This window comes from Watersipora subatra, chromosome 3 (genome assembly GCF_963576615.1).
Source record: "Watersipora subatra chromosome 3, tzWatSuba1.1, whole genome shotgun sequence".
NCBI lineage: Eukaryota > Metazoa > Bryozoa > Gymnolaemata > Cheilostomatida > Watersiporidae > Watersipora > Watersipora subatra.
Window position 1 is genome coordinate 35,506,285 of NC_088710.1, and position 15,950 is coordinate 35,522,234.

General features: G+C 34.0%; 1 protein-coding gene across 1 annotated transcript in view; it reads left to right on the forward strand.

Annotated features, from left to right (window-relative positions):
- The window catches only part of LOC137389679 (sorting nexin-29-like), a 35,081-nt gene extending 19,185 nt beyond the window's left edge, over positions 1–15,896 (forward strand). The window contains exons 12-22 of the mRNA XM_068075754.1: positions 2,779–2,860; positions 3,679–3,740; positions 3,865–3,993; positions 5,702–5,784; positions 7,590–7,693; positions 8,876–8,992; positions 9,448–9,503; positions 10,365–10,446; positions 11,134–11,274; positions 11,964–12,103; positions 15,460–15,896. Coding sequence (XP_067931855.1) covers positions 2,779–2,860; positions 3,679–3,740; positions 3,865–3,993; positions 5,702–5,784; positions 7,590–7,693; positions 8,876–8,992; positions 9,448–9,503; positions 10,365–10,446; positions 11,134–11,274; positions 11,964–12,103; positions 15,460–15,565 — 1,102 coding nt within the window. The 3' untranslated portion in view covers positions 15,566–15,896. The remainder of the gene's footprint in view (positions 1–2,778; positions 2,861–3,678; positions 3,741–3,864; positions 3,994–5,701; positions 5,785–7,589; positions 7,694–8,875; positions 8,993–9,447; positions 9,504–10,364; positions 10,447–11,133; positions 11,275–11,963; positions 12,104–15,459) is intronic.
- Positions 15,897–15,950: the final 54 nt, after the last annotated feature.

Consider the following 15,950-nt stretch of genomic DNA (forward strand, 5'->3'; position numbering starts at 1 on the left):
GGTGTGTGAACTGGTAATAGTAATATAACCTACAGTGGTGTGTGAAATGGTAATAGTGATATAAACTACAGCGGTGTGTGAACTGGTAATAGTGATATAAACTACAGTGGTGTGTGAAATGGTAATAGTGATATAAACTACAGCGGTGTGTGAACTGGTAATAGTGATATAACCTACAGTGGTGTGTGAACTGGTAATAGTGATATAACCTACAGTGGTGTGTGAACTGGTAATAGTGATATAAACTACAGTGGTGTGTGAACTAGTAATAGTGATATAAACTACAGTGGTGTGTGAACTGGTAAAAGTGATATAAACTACAGTGGTGTGTGAACTGGTAATAGTGATATAAACTACAGTGGTGTGTGAACTGGTAATAGTGATATAAACTACAGCGGTGTGTGAATTGGTAATAGTGATATAAACTACAGTGGTGTGTGAACTAGTAATAGTGATATAACCTACAGTGTTGTGTGAACTGGTAATAGTGATATAAACTACAGTGGTGTGTGAACTGGTAATAGTGATATAAACTACAGTGGTGTGTGAACAGGTAATAGTGATATAAACTACAGTTGTGTGTGAACTGGTAATAGTGATATAAACTACAGTGGTGTGTGAACTGGTAATAGTGATATAACCTACAGTGGTGTGTGAACTAGTAATAGTGATATAACCTACAGTGTTGTGTGAACTGGTAATAGTGATATAAACTACAGTGGTGTGTGAACTGGTAATAGTAATATAACCTACAGTGGTGTGTGAAATGGTAATAGTGATATAAACTACAGCGGTGTGTGAACTGGTAATAGTGATATAAACTACAGTGGTGTGTGAAATGGTAATAGTGATATAAACTACAGCGGTGTGTGAACTGGTAATAGTGATATAACCTACAGTGGTGTGTGAACTGGTAATAGTGATATAACCTACAGTGGTGTGTGAACTGGTAATAGTGATATAACCTACAGTGGTGTGTGAACTAGTAATAGTGATATAACCTACAGTGTTGTGTGAACTGGTAATAGTGATATAAACTACAGTGGTGTGTGAACAGGTAATAGTGATATAAACTACAGTTGTGTGTGAACTGGTAATAGTGATATAAACTACAGCGGCGTGTGAATTGGTAATAGTGATATAAACTACAGTGGTGTGTGAACTGGTAATAGTGATATAAACTACAGTGGTGTGTGAACTAGTAATAGTGATATAACCTACAGTGTTGTGTGAACTGGTAATAGTGATATAAACTACAGTGGTGTGTGAACTGGTAATAGTGATATAAACTACAGTGGTGTGTGAACTGGTAATAGTGATATAAACTACAGTGGTGTGTGAACTGGTAATAGTAATATAACCTACAGTGGTGTGTGAAATGGTAATAGTGATATAAACTACAGCGGTGTGTGAACTGGTAATAGTGATATAAACTACAGTGGTGTGTGAAATGGTAATAGTGATATAAACTACAGTGGTGTGTGAACTGGTAATAGTGATATAAACTACAGCAGTGTGTGAACTGGTAATAGTGATATAAACTACAGTGGTGTGTGAAATGGTAATAGTGATATAAACTACAGCGGTGTGTGAACTGGTAATAGTGATATAAACTACAGTGGTGTGTGAACTGGTAATAGTGATATAAACTAGAGTGGTGTGTGAACTGGTAATAGTGATATAAACTACAGTGGTGTGTGAACTGGTAATAGTGATATAACCTACAGTGGTGTGTGAAATGGTAATAGTGATATAAACTACAGCGGTGTGTGAACTGGTAATAGTGATATAAACTACAGCGGTGTGTGAACTGGTAATAGTGATATAAACTAGAATGGTGTGTGAACTGGTAATAGTGATGTAACCTACAGTGATGTGCGAAATTGAGTTGCAAACAATCATTTTAGTTTCCTTTTGTTAGAAAACTAAAATTCTCATTTACAACATTGTGACTAATTGTAAATTTAGCCATACATCATGTATTACATTAATACTCATTGTGTACTGATTTCACATATGTAAATCAAACAGTTGTAAAATTACGTTTTTAAATGATTGCGTAGGCTAAATATTAAACGTTTAATTTCTCAATAGTTGGAGATAGCAATCTGTACAAATATAATCACACCACATATATTTTTCTTTGCTTATATCAAGTCATATGAAGAAGTATTTTGAATATTAACTTCCTGTTGATCTACAAATCGGTGAGAGCTATTGTAGTCCTATGTGAATATAGACTAAGTTTCCAAGACCTGGTGGTTGGGGCGGAAATGAGGCGTTGTGTTGAGGAATGGTCAAACACTATCTTATTAGTTACTATGTCTTTTTATTTTAATAGTTCATCTCTTAAGTACATAAAAACTGGATTAATAGATTAATTATCTCTGCACTTCGTGTATAGAGTCATATCTCTCCAGCGTGTCAGCTAACTTGCGCCAATTTCATAGACATGAATGACATTCAATTGTATAATCTTTTCTCACGAAATAGACTGAGCTCTCTTACATTATAGTGAGCTCTATACAAATCTTTGACGCATAAGTTTTAACTCCATCAATCATTGATTATTCTTCGACCACGCATCAACTAATAAGTAGAAATGGAAATTTGTTGCATTAGTCGACACACCCTCGTCTGATCTATTCAATTCGATCTAAATTTTACCAAAAATATGATATAAAGGTCTATCTAATCTAACGTTAGCAGGTCATAGAATAGTCTCACCAAATCACTTCACTGTTTTTGAAGAGATTTTTATTATAATTTGTCTCTTAGTGCCTCTTTCATGCGAACACAAGGAGATGGGAGCTCACTTCCCGAGGAGCAGCCACGCACTGGTGAAACTATGTCTAATGGTGTGTATTTATCACTTACCCCTTATTCTGTTTAGACCCTGATCGTTGCTTATAGTAAATTGGTAGTCTGTAGTTATGATGAATGCCTAGAGAGGTTAGAGATAAGCACCTCCGAGATTAACACCTAACTCGGGGTTCCTCTCCGAGTCACTGGCTAGATCATCTAAGTGAGAACATTGAACTTCTCAGTCAACTGAGTAATGACCCCAAGTTCTGCTGAGTGACACGCAGTGAGGTCAACATAAGAACTTCTCTGACTTGAGTGAACTTGGCACCCGCATTACTTCTTCTTTTTTGAAGGACAACACTTAAGACTCTGTAGTTATATGCGTTTTACCTGTTCGTCTTCCCTGTTATACATGCTTTACCTGTTTGCTTTATTGTTACACATTTGTTTTACCTATTTACCTTGGTTGTTTTATATCTGTCTGGTTTCTTCTCTATTTAGAGACAGACATTCCATTGAGTAACTGACAGATTATGTAAATAGTGCAATTTTTGTCCTGGCTCATCAGCAGGCCTTATAATATCTATGGTCTGCTCGATTTTCAGTTAAAATTGATCTTGTTTGTCTTTTTAATGGAGCCATGGCATGACAGCAGTACTTAGTTTTGTAACTGCAATAATATACTCTATATTTCATTTCTTACCTCTGTTTTTATTTCAACCGTGATAGTGATTTGAAGATCATTTGAAACAAGATGACTCAACATATTTTTTCATCAGATTTGCTATAGCTAAAGAACATTATGAATCTATGTTGGTTTAAATGTCCAATAACTGAATTTAATTCTTATTGGGTTATTGATTAATTGCAGAGGAGTTGAGGCAAGCTACTGTCACAATGATGCTGAAGAAAGATGAGGTTGAGGAACAGTACAAGTTAGTGTTAGAATATGATTATAGTTAGTAGAAAGTATGTTATACATGTGCTTCTGTAGTTAGATGTAACGTATGACCAAAACCCTCGGCTGTTCACTTTAATATCTAAACTCTGTTCTTTCAGAGTTGTAAAATCTATGCTGGAGCAGGAGGAGGAGTACTCTAGAGGTCTCAGGGCTGAACTGGAGGAGCACAAACGTAACTACGAAGAACAGATGGCTAGAGATCATAACAAGCTTCAGTCACTTAGCAAGTAGGTAATACTGTCAATTACAGCGCCGGACAAGATAGTTGCTATGCAATTGTTTCATAGGCTAATTCATACCAAAGTTGTTATCACAACATATTTGTTGTCTCATCCAGATACTATGGATATTTATATATCAATAGAATGATTAAACTATAAGGAATCTAAAAGTAACTTACTTGAGAATTAATATCACCAAATTGTAAAACTAATTTCCTGAACATAGCGGCCAAGTTCAAGGTCACCATAATAGAAAGAGTTTATTAAACCTCTAGAAATAAGAATATTAGGGAGTTCTGATCAGAGAAGTTTCTTATTAAGAATGTGACAATTGGTGATATTTATAGATATGCTGCCTTAAATAGTGTCCAACTTTATTAAAAATGATAAAATTAAACTCATTAGAATATTAACAGTATAAGGAATCAGATTATGTGTAGTTTTGGGAATTTATCTGTAAAAACTTTAAATTTATTCAAGTCCAAAGCTGAAAAACCATGCATTGATGATTTCGTGTCCCAACTATTTTTTTCTGGCACTGTAGCGTTGCAGCTTGCAGACGTGTCAACTGACTGCAGCTTGCAGACATGTCAACCATTTGTCAGAGTGTGTCACCTAGACAGGTCAATTCAAATTTTACTGCAGTGTGAGCTTTTCATTTGCTTTACTACACACGTGATAGCTTCTCATGATATTGGAGTGTTTCAGTGCAGAACTTAAAATTTCAATTCTCCTATGCGAAGCAGTGATGTAGAGTACATTAAAAGGAAAGGCGGAGACAAGCTTGTTTTGGAAGTGCCGATCAGATCTACTCTGATGATAATCTTTGTATGCTTAAGATAGGCTCAACTTCAGTCATAATACATAGTTATAAATCAAAAGACATAAACATTAATATTCATATAATACCGGGATTTCTGTTCTAATTGAGCTCAAATATTATAACAACAAAAATGACATGCAAGAAAGGGAAATATCGGATTTGCCAATGCAAGACTGGCTCAACCGTATTTCTGTTTGTGTAGCGGGTAAAGGCCCGAAGCCGTAAAATCTGTAAGATATTTTGTTCTACAAATTAACAGTAGTAATAGTGAAGTCTTACTAATACACTGCCAGTCTCGTGTACTGTGAGAGATCATCGAGTGATCCGATCAGGCACAGAAAATAACTATGCGCACAATTATTCAGCAATGTCTTATGTGGTCGACTGGCCAAACGATGCGAGTTCGAATCCCGCTTGATGCGATCTTTTTTCCCAATCTCGATGTGACTTAGGATGTACAGACACAGACGGATGGACAAGCAGACGCGGATGGCTCATATTATAGTCAAGATTAAAACTACAATGTAAAATCTATTGTAGACTCTGAGGCTAACTAAAACAATTCTAATTAATGCATCAGTTTTCTCAGCTACATTTTATCATGTACAAAGTTATGAACACTTGATATGGTTAGAGATGTAAGACCAAAAACCAGCTTAGTAGCTCATTAGTATAAAATTGAACATAATTGAACATGAACCAAAATGTTTCTAGTTAGCGTGGGTTGGGGCATTTTGATACACTTACAAACTGACAGAGGAGCCTTTGAGAATAATACCCAATGGCCCCTCTCATGAACATCCATAGAAGCACCCATATTCCTATTGTTTCTTAGCATAGATTATCTGCGGTTTAAATACTACACATATAGCCTACCAACTATCATTTCAGAGACAATGAACTATTGAAGCATCAACTGAAAAACTACATATCAGCTGTACAGAAACTCAGAAGTGACGGTCCCAACGCTGAGAGTAAGTAGAGAAAGATTTATCCTAGTACATTCGTTGCGAGTGATCTAAACGAATGTACTAGGATGCAATAGGTTCTTTGTTTTTTGGAATAGATGCATAATTTGCTGAGTCTTTGGCTTTGCTTTTACTAAATATTTTAATTGAACCAAGATGATTTAGTTACGATAAACCAATATATTCTACTAAATATTTTAATTGAACCAAGATGATTTAGTTACGATAAACCAATATATTCTACTAAATATTTTAATTGAACCAAGATGATTTAGTTACAGTAAACCAATATATTCTACTAAATATTTTAATTGAACCAAGATGATTTAGTTACGGTAAACCAATATATTATACTAAATATTTTAATTGAACCAAGATGATTTAGTTACGATAAACCAATATATTCTACTAAATATTTTAATTGAACCAAGATGATTTAGTTACAGTAAACCAATATATTCTACTAAATATTTTAATTGAACCAAGATGATTTAGTTACGGTAAACCAATATATTCTACTAAATATTTTAATTGAACCAAGATGATTTAGTTACGGTAAACCAATATATTTTACTAAATATTTTAATTGAACCAAGATGATTTAGTTACGATAAACCAATATATTTTACTAAATATTTTAATTGAACCAAGATGATTTAGTTACGATAAACCAATATATTCTACTAAATATTTTAATTGAACCAAGATGATTTAGTTACAGTAAACCAATATATTCTACTAAATATTTTAATTGAACCAAGATGATTTAGTTACGGTAAACCAATATATTCTACTAAATATTTTAATTGAACCAAGATGATTTAGTTACGGTAAACCAATATATTTTACTAAATATTTTAATTGAACCAAGATGATTTAGTTACGATAAACCAATATATTTTACTAAATATTTTAATTGAACCAAGATGATTTAGTTACGATAAACCAATATATTCTACTAAATATTTTAATTGAACCAAGATGATTTAGTTACGATAAACCAATATATTCTACTAAATATTTTAATTGAACCAAGATGATTTAGTTACAGTAAACCAATATATTCTACTAAATATTTTAATTGAACCAAGATGATTTAGTTACGGTAAACCAATATATTCTACTAAACATTTTAATTGAACCAAGATGATTTAGTTACAGTAAACCAATATATTCTACTAAATATTTTAATTGAACCAAGATGATTTAGTTACGGTAAACCAATATATTCTACTAAATATTTTAATTGAACCAAGATGATTTAGTTACGGTAAACCAATATATTCTACTAAATATTTTAATTGAACCAAGATGATTTAGTTACGGTAAACCAATATATTATACTAAATATTTTAATTGAACCAAGATGATTTAGTTACGATAAACCAATATATTATACTAAATATTTTAATTGAACCAAGATGATTTAGTTACGGTAAACCAATATATTTTACTAAATATTTTAATTGAACCAAGATGATTTAGTTACGGTAAACCAATATATTCTACTAAACATTTTAATTGAACCAAGATGATTTAGTTACGATAAACCAATATATTCTACTAAATATTTGAATCAAGATGATTAAGTTACAGGAAACCAATATATTTAAATGCAAATATACATTGTAAGTTTAGTTTTTTTTACCGGATTATCTGCGAATTCTATGTATACTAGCATATTAATTTTAAGCGTGTAAACAAGCATTTTCATCTTAAATCAATAATAGTAAGCATTTATATGTCCGTATATGAAGCCGTCAGCCTAAAGATATTTTACATATTCATATTTACATTGTGTTGATCTTCAGATTTAGGCATACACCTTGACGCTCCTCAGCCAACTATCACTCCTTCTAAATTAGATGATGTCTCATCTCAGGAGGCTTCTGAGTACAAGAGGAAGCTGATAGACGTGAGTCTCAATTTTTCAGTACTCGGAAAATATAGAAATCTGTTTTAAAAGTTGACTTGTAACAAAGTTTACATTACAGTTATTTGGTATCAAAAGGTTCGTCATGTCTTACTCTGTTGTGTTGTAGGTGCCAAATTTGTGGAAATGTGATTACAAGCTCTTAAACGCTAAAAATGAAACAGTTAAACAAACGGCCATAGGTTGGAATCCCTTATTTTGATGACGTATTCAACTCGACGTGGTTATTGTTTTGACGCATGATGTTATCGCGTGAAATGAAAGGCCAATAAAAGGCTCAATATAAAACTTTTGGTAGCAATAGTTTATGACAAACACTTTGAGTTTCACCGGAAAGCCTTTATCAATATAATTGCTTGCAAATTTACGGTTTCGTTTCAGCTTAGTCTAATCGTTTAGTCATAATCTGATCATGTGACTCATATTTCCCGCCAATTGACGGGAACAATTTCTGCAGCATTTTTCGACCATCACAGGTGACTAACAGGCTCTTCATGTTTATCAGAGGATGATATGCACCCCCTCGAGCTAAGGTTAAAAAATTAAACTGATTTTAGGCTAAGTTTTGAGACATCAATGCTCAAAGTGACAGTATTACAATGATAATGAAATAGATGCGTAAGGACAATAGACATGATTGTATTGACTGTGTGAAGTATATTTGTGAAAATATTTTGACAAATGAAGTTGCATAAAAGTGTAAACAGAAGCACATCGTGTTCATCTACGTGCTATTTGAGCCGTTTTGAGAGGGATTCCAATGTACGGCTGTTTTCGTGGTGGCTGCGATTAACTGTTCGTTTTTTAGCTTTTAAGAGCTTGTAATCACATTTCCACATATTTTGCACCTACAACACAGCAGACTAAAACATGGTGAATGATACCAAATCATTGTAATGTGAATTTTGTTGTAAGTCAACCTTGAAGACAATTTTTAGTTTCAACTTCACCATATTCAAGACGAGAATAATATAATATATTGTATATATATAATAATAAATGTAGTATCAGTCTTCTGTGAAAGATGAGATATAAATTTGGATGCAATTTTTGAGGGCACCTTTTTTGATACATCCATTGTTTAGCCGTTGAAACATTAATAGTGTATTCCATTAATAGGGTACTTGTTAAACATCAATAAAAGTGTGTGATTGGCTGTCACAGGTAGCAGAGATGCACGGAGAACTAATGGAGTTTAATGAGCACCTACAGAAACAGCTTCTGCAGAAGGAGGCCTCGATAAGGAAGCTGACTGGGGAGCTGACGGAGTTGAGGGGACCAGTAAGTATTTATCAGTCGAAATTACATGTATATCTTGTTGGTTGCTGGGGAAATGTACAATTCAGCTTCCGTGTGCCACTTTAGAGGTCTGACCATGGCAAAGTTTATGCACAGACTTTTATGTACATGTATGTATAAAGACAGAGAGCGTTAAAATAGGTTAACATATACTTGTTTTGAGTTGTCATTTTGTGTCACAACAGGCCGGTTTTATGCGCTAGCACCGTAGCACTGGGAAAGGTGTTTTCACCAGCATCTGAAAATGCCATCATCTCAAAGAGAGCCTTATCTGAATTTTACTTTGATGTAAAACAAAATACGAAAAGATTATCAGTTTATCACTAAAAATGTATGAATGTGGTTTTTGGAAGAATCATTAGTTAGAAATTACAAGTCATTTTTAGCAGAAGATTTAGTATTTAAACCTGCATTGACTCACAAACATTGTATTTTAGCTTCCTTCTGACATCAATAATTTTCTACAGGACAGCTATGGTGTTACGAACAGCAGGTAAGATTGAGACTATCATCTGTTATACTTCTTTATTTAGTACCGTTAGATGGTGCAAGATACAAAAATCTGTCTGTTGGACTCAGCGTACTACTTGGTTATCTATAGAGTCATCTCATATACAGTATACTACTTAATATCTATGGAGTCATCTCATATACAGTATACTACTTAATATCTATAGAGTCATCTCATATACAGTATACTACTTAATATCTATAGAGTCATCTCATATACAGTATACTACTTAATATCTATAGAGTCATCTCATATACAGTATACTACTTAATATCTATGGAGTCATCTCATATACAGTATACTACTTAATATCTATAGAGTCATCTCATATACAATATACTACTTAATATCTATAGAGTCATCTCATATACAGTATACTACTTAATATCTATAGAGTCATCTCATATACAGTATACTACTTGATATCTATAGAGTCATCTCATATACAGTATACTACTTAATATCTATAGAGTCATCTCATATACAGTATACTACTTAATATCTATAGAGTCATCTCATATACAGTATACTACTTAATATCTATAGAGTCATCTCATATACAGTATACTACTTAATATCTATAGAGTCATCTCATATACAATATACTACTTAATATCTATAGAGTCATCTCATATACAGTATACTACTTAATATCTATAGAGTCATCTCATATACAGTATACTACTTGATATCTATAGTCTTTTATAATATATTATCTATAACACCTATTCCTATTAATAGTCATCATGTTTTGAGTTTTGGTTTTTAGAAGGATAAACAACTTTTTGGTCATAGAAATCATAGTATGAGAGTGTACTCAGTGTGTATAAATAACTGTTTCAGCGAGTGGAGGCCCTTGATAAATGTTTGGATACCTACTGTGTTTCTCAAAGGATCAAGCAGTACCGCTCATCATGTCTACCAGGTATCTATGGGTCGTATGCAGTAGTTATATGCCTGTTGTACATATGATATGTATATAAGTCATGTTTTTGATTAATATATTGTATATCTAATAGAGAAATAGTGCAACATACAAAGGTGGTATATCATCCACATATTAGTTATTTATCAATAATCATGTTTATTTATATATACAATGTACTGTAATTTTATATAGCAATACATTGTAGTTGCTATTCAGGTACATGCGGGTTTTGTACCTGGTGCAAACGACTTGTTGATCAATGATGTAGCAATTATATAACATGTGAAAACAGGCAAAAAAACGATTTTATGTCAGGTGAATATAAACACTAAACGGCTGTATAACATCTGAATACTGACAACCAACGGTGTTAGGACACACAAACACAAATTAGCAACAGTTGTATAACAGGTAAATATCAATGAAAAACAGTTATGTTACATGTGAATATAAACAAGATACATTTGTATAACGAGTGAACACAAATAAGAAACAGTTTTATAACAGGTTAACACAAATGGCACACAGTTATGTGATATGTGAGCACAGGCAAGAAACGGCTGTCTAACATGTGAATATACGAGATACAGTTGTATAAAATAGGAACATGGACAATTAAAAGTTGCATAACACCTAATAGCTTGTCTATGTGACTATTAATAGCAGTTAATATTCCATGTGTAGGTCTTTCTGAGAATTAAGGACGATGAGTGGAATGTCTACAGACGCTACTCAGAGCTGCACACATTTTACCGCAAAATAAAGAAGTCCTATCCACTTATCAGCACTTTCGAATTTCCCCGTAAAAAGTCCGTTGGAAATAAGGTATCATTTTCTTTTAGTTTAATTTACACTCACTGAACTTTGTCTGCTGCCTCCTCATAGAAATTGGCATTGTCCGCTTAGCTTACTGCGAGCTAAGGCTATGCGTTTTTTTAAGAGCCATTGTTGTGCAGATATTGCTCCTAAATATGGCTGGACATGTCTCTGAGTCTAGTGACACAGTAACCTCGATGACTGGAGCCTCGAGGAATAGAGACATGCCCAGTTGCACAGAGCAATTTAAGGTTGGATGTTATTCCTGTCACCATCGGTGGCCTTTCTATGGGAATTGACGTTGCGGGTCAGGCGATGTAGACCACTAGGCCACAGCCGTTATGACTCTATGCATTCAATTTTCTGATAACTTTTAAATATAAGCCACCAACTGGTCATCTCATATTCACTTCTCCAAATAAGTGTTCTATTTCTGCTGTTTCTAACAAGCTACCTGACTGTTTAAGTAGATGCTCACTGCAGTCTTTTAATCAGGTTATGACACTGTTTACGGGTGGCAGCTTGTCTTAGGCACCTGCTCCCTGTTTTTACATACATAAAAATGTATACATTGTTTATATTGCCACTTTCTGTCTTGAAGCCGTAAGATCATTTCTTTCATTCGCTAATATTTTTTAACTTTAAACTTGTGCAATTTTGTGTTTATTTGGCTTCTGATGATGCTGGTACTGTTGTAGGACGCTAACTTCGTGGATGAGCGACGTAAAAAGTTACAGTCATTTCTACGCAAAGCGTTTCAGCATATAGTATCTGTGGAAGAGACACTCGCTACAGATATTTCTAGAGCCAGATTAACCGTATTGTTTCCCATACTAGAGTGAGTTCCTTCGATACTAACCTATTTGTGTTTGTAATCTTTGATTATATCTACCCTGAATGATACATAGTATAACTTTAACACATTGAAGCCTGGTCCCAAGATTATTCAGGGAGTTGTTTCCTCACCTGATCATTACACTCGAATAAACTCGGATGAGTAGTTTCACTTTGTTTTTTCATACATGTACTTCTGGTTCTTGTAGAATTAGAAAATTTTGATCGCTTCATGGAGTATATGTTTTTAATATTAATCCGAAGTTTCAAGTCAATTGTACTGTTCTTGAGATATCGTGGAAATACCAAGGGCGCTTCTAACTGGCCAAAAAATGCAAACTGGCTGCCATTAGTTTTCAGTAACATGCTGATTGAAAGTGTTAGTAATGAAAGATCAAAAGTATGCAAAACTAGAAAGTTTCTCCTCAACAACAAGAGCTTTACACTAAAACTAATTGTTTTTCTATTCATAAGAAATATACACACTCGAGTAGACTGAGTGTACTGCAATCAATAGGTTTCCTCAGTTATATGTAAAACATCACTTCTTTGAAAGAGTGTTAAAAACTATATACTGTATTTGATTTCTGTTGTTTTATCATTGAGTTCAACAAACTTGAAGCTTCAACATAACATTCAGTTCAAAAGGAGTTGTGCTACCCTGAGTACTTTCACAGCGGATTGAAAGATGTTAATACAGTCTAGGATCAGGGGTCATAGGGGTCATATCATAGCTTGTATATACAAGACTAGGCTTCTAAGTGTTCATAATATTCACAAAGCGGTCTGAATTTTATCAATTTCATTGCAATTACAACCCTCAACGTTTGATGTTTTAAGGATATTTGCCATTTGTCTTACAAGCGATTGTAGAGTTCGTCTCTTTAATCATTATGATAGCCCACCGGTTTCTATGCTATGGTACTAGTACATTGAGAGAATGAGTTAGTACTGGTACAGTGAGAGTATGAGTTAGTACTGGTACAGTGAGAGTATGAGTTAGTACTGGTACAGTGAGAGTATGAGTTAGTACAGTGCACCCCCGAGATACGATGTTAATTCGTTCCAGGGTTGGCATCGTATGGTGAAAAATTCGTATATCGGGGTATATAGACCATTGTAATTAAACAATGCAAACACTCCCTGGTGAAAATCGTCAAATTTTTTTCATAAAAATGTGTACATATTGACAATTAGCAACAAAATAGTATGTTAACTTTAGTAATTATAGTTACCTACAGAAACTGTATTGTATTTAGTGTATTTTAATGGTTATGATCTGCAATAAAACGCAAAATTATAATGTGTGTACCAAATGCATAACGTACGGTAAGGAGTTCTTGCCTTCAAAAGGTACGCATAACATAAACTTTGAATTCACTTCAAGTAAGTTTAGCTTGCTAAACCTACACTTGAAACTAAGTTTTAGTATGTATCAACTTTTTATCACGAAATTTTATCCTTCAGCAGTTCATATCTTCACTTTCACTATAAACTTTAGCCTATCTGTTTGAAACCTTTTTCAACCTAAATCAATAAGGCCGAGCGATGCAGTTATAGAAAGCGGCCCCTCGCACACTTGACCATTTAATGGCTACCGAAAAGAAAAATAAAATTTTATTTTCTATACAGGACGTACATACCTTTGGAGTAACGTGGCTTTAGCTGGTACATGTAGCGAGTAAAGCAGAGATGAGGCAAAAGCGTATCAATGCTAATTATGGTGCTGTGCACTTGAAAATAAATTTAAAACGTAATGAATTGGAATTTTTTAGTAGGCTAAAAGAAGTTGTCCATTCCTGTCCAATTCTTCTACCTTTTCTACGAAAAAAATTGATGGTGCAATGCAGAAAATTTCTAGCTAGCGCTTGTAAAAGGATCCAGAGAATGTGGTACAGTAGTTTGTCTTGTATGAAATGTGCAAAAGAATCAATGTAACTATACATACAAAGTTTGTACGTATTTATACCCTAGGGGGGACAGGGCTTTAGCAAGTTTCAGAAAGTAATGTGGATGCTTCAACTATCCTGAGTAGCTAGTTATATGAGTTACATACATACATACGATGAATTGTATTCACGTAGAAGATAACAAGCCCATATGCAAAGACATGGTTAAACAAGAGAATAAAACATAAAACCAAAAGGAAACAAATAAAATGACTAAAATATGAAAAACATGCCACACAAGAGATAAATAATATATATTATACATGCATTGTTTTAATGTACCAGTCCACATCAGTAAATTAAACACTCAAAATATTTCTGCGAATGTGGGGTTTTCCGTATCTTCTACATCCTTGCCTTTACTAAATGGTTGCTCCTTTTGAATGCTGATCGCGTGCATGACCTAGCTCATTCAAATCTTCTGTCGGAAGCTCTTTCTTGTGCTTGCTTTAATGGAGTTCTTGTTTTAATAATAATTGCATAATAATTGCAAATGCTGATTGGTTGCGATCATATTCCTTGACAATGTCAATAATACGGGTCCCTTCTTATTTACGACATCCAACTTCGTTGACATAGAAATCAATTTTCCTTCGTTTTGTAACGTTTGGATCGGTCTCAGATTCCATAGATAACGAATTAAATGTAGATACTTGTAGTTATATACGTATGCTGACTTGAAAGTTTATAGCAAAAGCTATAATAACGCTACAAATGAATATTTGCTCTCGCTTGTGCATTTTACACGAAATTTTCCACGCGGATATGAGAGAAGTCGATCATCGTGTCTCTTCTAAACGTTCTAAGAATGTTTTCGGCAAACTATATTTCGGTGTCTTTTTTATTTCGACGTGTGTTATGAGCACACCGACGGCCAAATTTTAACTCGGGCGAAACTTTTCTCAAATTCGTATGGTGAAATAAAATTCGTATAGCGAGGTGAAGATATCACGATGTTTGACTTCGTAAGGTGAAAAAATCGTATATCAGGGTAATCGTATCTCGAGGGTGCACTGTACTGGTACGGTGAGAGTATGAGTTGGTACTGGTACAATGAGAGTATGAGTTAGTACTGGTACGGTTAGGGTATGAGTTAGTACATGAGTGCATCCTATTGTTTATCCTGTAAACACAAGCTACTCGATACCAGGTGTCCAGATGAGTTTATAGTGATTACTATCAAGGAAGTTTAGTCCTCAGCAGGCGTAACTCATATCGGAAGGGCCCAGAGATATGTATCTCTATCCTGATGAATATTGCAGAAAACTAATTTTCTGTAGAGCTGTACAATCCCACTGGATAACTGTAGCTCCAGTGGTTGTCAGATGTTTACAATGACATTCAAGGATTGCATCGAGCTCATACTGTTTATATGACTTGTAACGTATGAGCCCTATTGTCATATTTTTAGTGAACCAAAATCTGAAGCCAAGAAGACGAAATCCAAAGGCGGGTCAAGCCGATCTCCAGCAAGTGTTGCTAATGGTTCACACGCGCAGCAATACACAGGACTGTAGTCTGAATTGCGAATTGCTCATTCTGTCATATCAATATATAGCATGTCATTAGTTCACAAATTTTTAACAATCAAATATTTCTCTAGTCCTGCAAAGAGTAAAAGTAAAAGCGGCATGAGATGATTGTAATCTCTAATTTATATCTCGAAAATCAATGACCAGAAAATCGTGAAGGGTTGTCATTGTCTTTTTTGTCAATTCTTTTGCAATGTGTTTTAAATTTTAGTAAAATAATTCAGTACACGCATAATCAAATGTTTGCTTATAATAGTTTTATGTTGAATATTTTATTCGCTATTCTACATGTACTGTACATCGTTTCTTTGCTGAAAGAAAAGATAGCATACTTTTTATAGTTATTGTGCATAATTCTAGTGCTTAGATT